Below are 6,778 nucleotides of genomic sequence, written 5' to 3'. Positions count from 1 at the left end.
ATTTCTATTTAAATATTTTTATATTTTTTAAATTGTTAAACTTGCTTTGTATTAAATTTTGTTATTTTCATTATTTTTAAATTTAAATTAACAATAAATAGGTACCACAAATTTTGAATATTTTGTATTTTATATGTGTAATACAAAAAATTAATTTTTTTAAATAAATAGAAATACTGGAATTAGATTTTTATGATTTTTTTTCGTTTGTCACACTTTGTCATAAAAATACAAAAAAACATATTAAAAAATAGCCAATATTTGTTAGTTTCAAAATAAAAAATTATGTATTTTTAATCATGTAATAAATTCATATTTTTTAATTTTTTAACATACTAATAATATTTATTATTATATTATATAAATTATTTTTTAGTCAGTTATACATTTTTTATATGTATAATTTCTATTTATATACATAAATTTTGAATATTTTGTGTTTTATATGTATAATACAAATTATAAATTACTTTTTTAAGTAAATAGAAATAGTAGAATTAGGTTTTTATGATTTTTTTCGTTTTAAAATAAACAATTTATACACCAAAATACAAAAAGCATATTAAAAGATAGCCCGGCACAGTTTTTCGTATTTATTAGTTTTTAAATAAAAAATTATGTATATTTAATCAATATTCCTTTTTTAATTAATTATATTATATTATTTTATACAAAAAATGTTTTATTCTGAGACATAATTAAATAAAACGTTTAGTTTTAAATAAAAATTATATTTTGTAATAAATTTAAGTTTTTTTTAATTATTTAATATACGAATAATATAATTAATCATTAGTCAATTAAATATTTTTATATTTTTCATTTCTATTTAAACATTTGTATAATTTTTTAATTGTTAAACTCTTGCTTTGTATTAAATTTTGTTATTTTCATTGATTTTTTGTTAACTAACAATAAATAAATGGCATAAAATTTGAATATTTTGTATATTATATGTCTAATACATAAAATTTGTTTTTTAAATAAATAGAAATACTGGAATTAGGTTTTTACGAACTTTTTCGATTTAAAATGAACAATTTATGTTATCAAAATACAAAAAAACCTTAACAAATAACCAGACACTCAGTTTTTTTTATATTCAACAGTTTTAAAATAAAAATTGTAGATTTTTTAATAAGTATTCTTTTTTTAATTACTAATACCTTACGTTATTAAATAAACATTAAGTATTTTCTTACATAAAATAAAATTCAAATAATGAAGCTTAATTTAATACATAGTAAAATATATTTTCATATTTTGTTTACCAAAATAACATTCCTGAAATGTTTTTTAATTATAAAATTTCAGCACTTTATTTTCAACTGAACACGTATTAATTAAAAAAAAAATCAGTACGTTAAAATAATATATTTATTGTCGCTTTTGTTTCAACTAAAAATTGTTTTTCAAAACAAATGATCATTTTATAGATGTTACATTGTTGTAACAAATATTGATTTATATTTATAATTCATGGCTTTGCGTTTGTTGAAATGTAAAAATTTGCATTTTCGATTTTTAAATTGTTTTACGGACACACATAAAATAAATGTTGAATATGATATATTATTATACATTTATGTCCAATTTTTAATGTCATTTATCATTCAAAGTATTCAATTTATTATGGAGTACCTACTGGGATTAATTATGAATTATTCAACAATACTAAAAATATTATAACATCACTAAAAATGGTCAAATAAGTTTCGATATATGGTAAATAATCCTTCAAATAATAATTTTTGTGTTGCAGTAACTTTAAATATCTTTCTGATTTATTAATATTTATCAAATAAAAATTATTTTAATAATTTTAACTAATCTTTTATGTATTTAAAAAGTGGAGCAGGATATATAATAATCTTATTAAAATCAAAAATATTTCATCTCGTTAGCACATAAATTGGGAATAAAATAAAACAGTATCATAACTGTTAATCACACACGTAAAGTACAGTAAAAAACTGTAACAATTTGATGCAAAATACGTGGGCATTATATTTAAACAAATAACGACTTTCTTTGTATTGAAAAAGTACAATTACGTATTTTTAGTTCGATCAATAATTGATTATAGAATCTGGTCTATTGAATCTATTCAGTCGTGTGCACATGTTGTAGCCCTGTATATTATTACAATAATCACTGGATACTCTAGATATATTAGAAATTATAATAAAACAATTGTTATTTTATTTTTAACACATATATAAATAATTTGAGTAAAAAGTGAACCATATGGGACGTTTGAAAAAAATGTAAATAGGACTGAGGCAGATGTTGCACTACAAAAGAGCTGTTAAAAACAACAAATGGACAAACGTTTGAATGAAAATTATTTAAATCAGTCCACGAATCGTATCCATCAACAGGCAACATTCTTCGCCGTATTGAATATATTTAATGGGCATTGTACCTACAATAATGACAATATTTAGCCAACAACGGGCACGATGCTCAGAAACAAACTGCACCGGAGAGTGGAGTTATTCGAGGGATATTTCCCTTCGGCGGCGGTGGGGGAAATGAAGGTGGAGTCTCTCGATAGGGGCGCACAAAACAGCTACCTAGAAATAAGGGAGAAAGGTGATCTCTATAAATCGGCTACATTTGTTGACATTGTTTCAATATTTGCCTGTGCGATAACGCTTAACCGGAACCTTGTTTCTTTCAATCGTAAGCCATGATAAAATATGATAAATTACACCACCCCTGGATATTTTACTGATAAGCAATTATGTAAATCTTCTCCATACATGTCTATATAATATTCAAAATATTACTTTAAACACTTTTATAATGAAATTAGTAATTTTTTTCTTGATTACTAATCTATTAAATAAATAATGTGATAATTTTATTTTCGAAATATTATAATACATTTAAACTAAAGTAAAGTTATCGTTGGGCGCCACTTTTTTATAAAATATATAATTTGGTCAGTTATAAAACACATTGTAACATTATTTTCAAGAATTTTTATTTATTGATTATTGATCTATTAGATAAATAATGTAATAATTTAATTTTCGAAGTATTATAATATATTTATATCAAAGTAAAATTATCGTTGGGCGCCACTTTTTTCACAAAAAATATAATTTGGTAAGTTATATAACACATTGTAATATTATTTTGAAGAATTTTTATTTCTTGAGTATTAATCTATTAAATAAACAATGTAATAAATTTATTTTGGAAGTATTATAATAAGTTTAAATCAAAATAAAATTATCGTTGGGCGCCACTTTTTCAAAAAATATATAATTTGGTCAGTTATATAACAAATTGTTACATTATTTTGTAGAATTTTTATTTCTTGATTATTGCTCTATTAAATAAATAATGTGATAAATTTATTATCGAGGTATTATAATAAATTCAAATCAAAGTAAAATTATCGTTGGGCGCCACTTTTTCATAAAATATATTATATGTCAGTTGTAACAAATTATAACTACATTATAAGCAAAAGTTTAACTGTTACTGTTTATCTAATACCTTCTTACTTTACGATTAAATCGAATAGAATAGTACAACCCTAAAAATGATCCCAGTTTATATCTACTAATCCTTAATACACCCTCATACTCACCCCACGATTACTGTCGACGTTATCATGACAGCATAATAAAATAAAATCAATTAGTCTAGCCTCAAAACACCAAAAAATATACAGGGTGGCATATTTTAAGTTGCACAACTGTATTTGATGAAAAATGTTCAACCTAACGAGTAAAATATTAAATAATATCTCAAATCAAATTTACCTGCTCAGATGTGTTATTGAGTATTTATATTATAAAATTAGAATGGAGTGCATGTTCGTCCTATTGAATTTTGGTCGTGCAGTTTAATTTTATTTGGTTGTGTAATTGCATATATGACAAATGTATTTATAATTAACAAATCATTAGCAACGGCAAAATAATTTAATGATCGAATTATAATTTGATTTAACAATCAGCACAAATTATTCCTTTGTTTAAAATAAATAATAGCATCAGTACGTGGGTAACTAATGAAAATGTATTTTTTACACTATTAGAAACAATTTATTTTTGTGCCCTTATTTGTCAATTGCCTTTTATATTATTGTATTGTATTTAAATGACAACGAAATAAACGTAAATAATAACTACTTTTATACAGCACACTCGTTTGCTGTATTTAATTTAAACGTTTCAATTTTGATTTAACAATATAATACAGGGGTGAATTTTATAGACCTAAATCGACGCCCATATATACTGCTGGTTCAACCTTTTCTACTAGAGGTGAAACACATTACATCTGCCCCAACTAAGGGGGCAGGATATAAAACTTTTATGCACAACAAATAAAACATTTGATAGAGTGAGTGGCGGTCTTATTCATGACGGTTCATCTTTCCCACTAGCGGCCATTGTTACAGTTAATTTTTGGTTGAATCGAGCCGATAAACACTTGAACCTAAATTTGGGCACTTTTAAAATATAAAAATGTATCTTCGTATTGTTCCTTTAGGTTCGAACTGAACTTGGATCAGACAAATATAGATATGTATTTATTTTTTAACAATGCAGATAAAGGCATATGTTTGTTATAAATATACAAATTTATTTATTAAATTTATAAAAATTTATTTTAAATACTAATAATGGTTTGTAGACCAATTATTTAAATATAAAAATGTAAATTTAGCCGATTAATATTTTGTTTCAATTAAATTAAAGAAATTAGAATTATAAGAAATAAATACTTATTTTCAAATTTTTTTATTTGTAAAAAGGCGCCCATCAAAATATATTGGCGCCCAACATAATATATTGGCGCCCGACGATCGTTTCAATTAAGTTTAAATATTTATTTTAGGTGTTTTATTGTTATTAAATATTATTTTACATATTAAAATATTGTTTTTTTACTTGAACATTTACTAAAAAATTGAAAATTTAGTATTAATTATAATCGTTGGGCGCCAATAAATATCGTTGGGCGCCAATCAATATATTTCGTTGGGCGCCAATATATATTATTAAAGATTAAATATATTTTATATTTTATTTATTTTTTATCAGAAATATGTAATATATACATTAAAATATCAAATTCAATATTTTTATTGAGCACATTAATGCAACAAAAGTAATATAAAGTCAAAAAACAATTTTGTGACAGTAATAAAGTAGATCCTAATGTCCGACTATGCTTTAAAATGTAAATTTTAGTGATTTCTAAATATACAAATAGCAAAGATTTTAGGGCAGTTATCCCCTTTTTGTCAGAATCTGAAAGGAGGCATCTAGAGCTAGACACTAGCTTAACAACATGGCGAGGCGTGGCCTGTTAGCTTCCGGAAGGGCGCCATAAAATCCGATTGGTTGCTGGGCTGCCCGCCTCTAGTCTGTTACCAAATATTGGTCGACAAATAGACCCTGTTTGTTATATGTTTAGATGTTCAGACGGGTCCTTAGTAGTACAGTATAGTTTACTCACTCCTCATTGACAGAACATGATTAAGTATCACAGTTCTCGTCCTACTTGCAAGTTTACCACAAACTGATATCAAATCATTAGCCAGTTTGTGTCAGCGTCCTGATTTGTGTAGTGACAGTGTTACAACTTGAATTTAAAGAACATAGTTGTGTTATAAGAAAAATTTACGAAAAAAATGTGCAGCAACGAAAGTCCAACGAATCCAGCGCCGAGATTCCCATTCCCATTGGAGGCCAGTGCACCCAGAGCACTACTACCCATCGACCAGTACCGTCTTCAGCTCTACCAATATGCCGTCGCTGAACGTCTGAGGTATCCACTATTGAATCCGTTTCCGCCACCGTTAACGTGCTATCCACTATTTCCACGGGCCCTTCAACCCGAAGAGCCCAAACCCCAGCACAGTTATATCGGTCTTATCGCAATGGCAATTCTGAGCTCACCCGAAGGAAAACTAGTCCTCTCCGACATCTACCAGCACATCCTGGACCACTATCCGTACTTCAGAACGAGGGGCCCCGGCTGGAGGAACTCAATACGGCACAATTTGTCGCTGAACGATTGTTTCATAAAAGCCGGACGCAGCGCCAACGGAAAGGGTCACTACTGGGCAATCCATCCGGCCAACGTCGAGGACTTCAGGAAAGGCGACTTCCGACGACGCAAGGCCCAGCGGAAAGTACGCAAACACATGGGCCTGGCCGTCGACGAGGACGGCGCGGACTCGCCGAGCCCGCCGCCGCTTTCCGTAAGTCCGCCGGTGGTTCCGGGCCCTTCGACGGCCGTCTATCCGGTCCCGTCGACCCGGGGACCGTCGCGTAAACGTCAGTTCGACGTGGCGTCGCTCCTCGCGCCCGACTCCGGCGAGGACACCAACGAGGAGGACATAGACGTCGTCTCCAGCGACCAGCAGGAGCAGAACGCAACGGCGAACCAGTGGCCCATGTTCCCGATAGTAAATTATTATCAGGCCCTGTTGCAAGCCCGGCCCGGTCAAATCAAAACGGAGACCTCGACAGACGGTGGTGCCGACTCTTAAAGTGATGCAAAGACTTGTTTATAAAATTATTAGTGAAATGTGTTTTGTACCTAGTTCCCCACGCCGAAAGGTAAATTCCTCGTTCAGATTTTTTACACAATTCTATTTAATTTGTCTATTTTTATACGAATAGATGAACTTTAGGCAAATTAAAATATTGTTGACCACTACTGAACATTATTACTACTATGTTGTTTCTCTTACATTCCTTACAAGACTTTTTGGCCAATCATTGTGATTTTTGTAGATATT

At 28.7% G+C, this 6,778-nt stretch overlaps 1 protein-coding gene across 1 annotated transcript; it reads left to right on the top strand.

Annotated features, from left to right (window-relative positions):
- The first annotated feature begins 5,527 nt into the window (after window positions 1-5,527).
- On the top strand, window positions 5,528-6,526 carry LOC109596381 (fork head domain-containing protein FD5). The gene has a single exon (XM_020011924.1). It carries the CDS (start codon window positions 5,663-5,665, stop codon window positions 6,524-6,526), a length of 864 nt encoding a protein of 287 aa, XP_019867483.1. The 5' UTR covers window positions 5,528-5,662.
- Window positions 6,527-6,778: the final 252 nt, after the last annotated feature.

The sequence above is a fragment of the Aethina tumida genome, chromosome 1 (genome assembly GCF_024364675.1).
Source record: "Aethina tumida isolate Nest 87 chromosome 1, icAetTumi1.1, whole genome shotgun sequence".
Classification (NCBI taxonomy): Eukaryota; Metazoa; Arthropoda; class Insecta; order Coleoptera; family Nitidulidae; genus Aethina; species Aethina tumida.
Note: the sequence above shows the minus strand (reverse complement) of the source record. Positions and strands in the feature narration are given on the sequence as shown.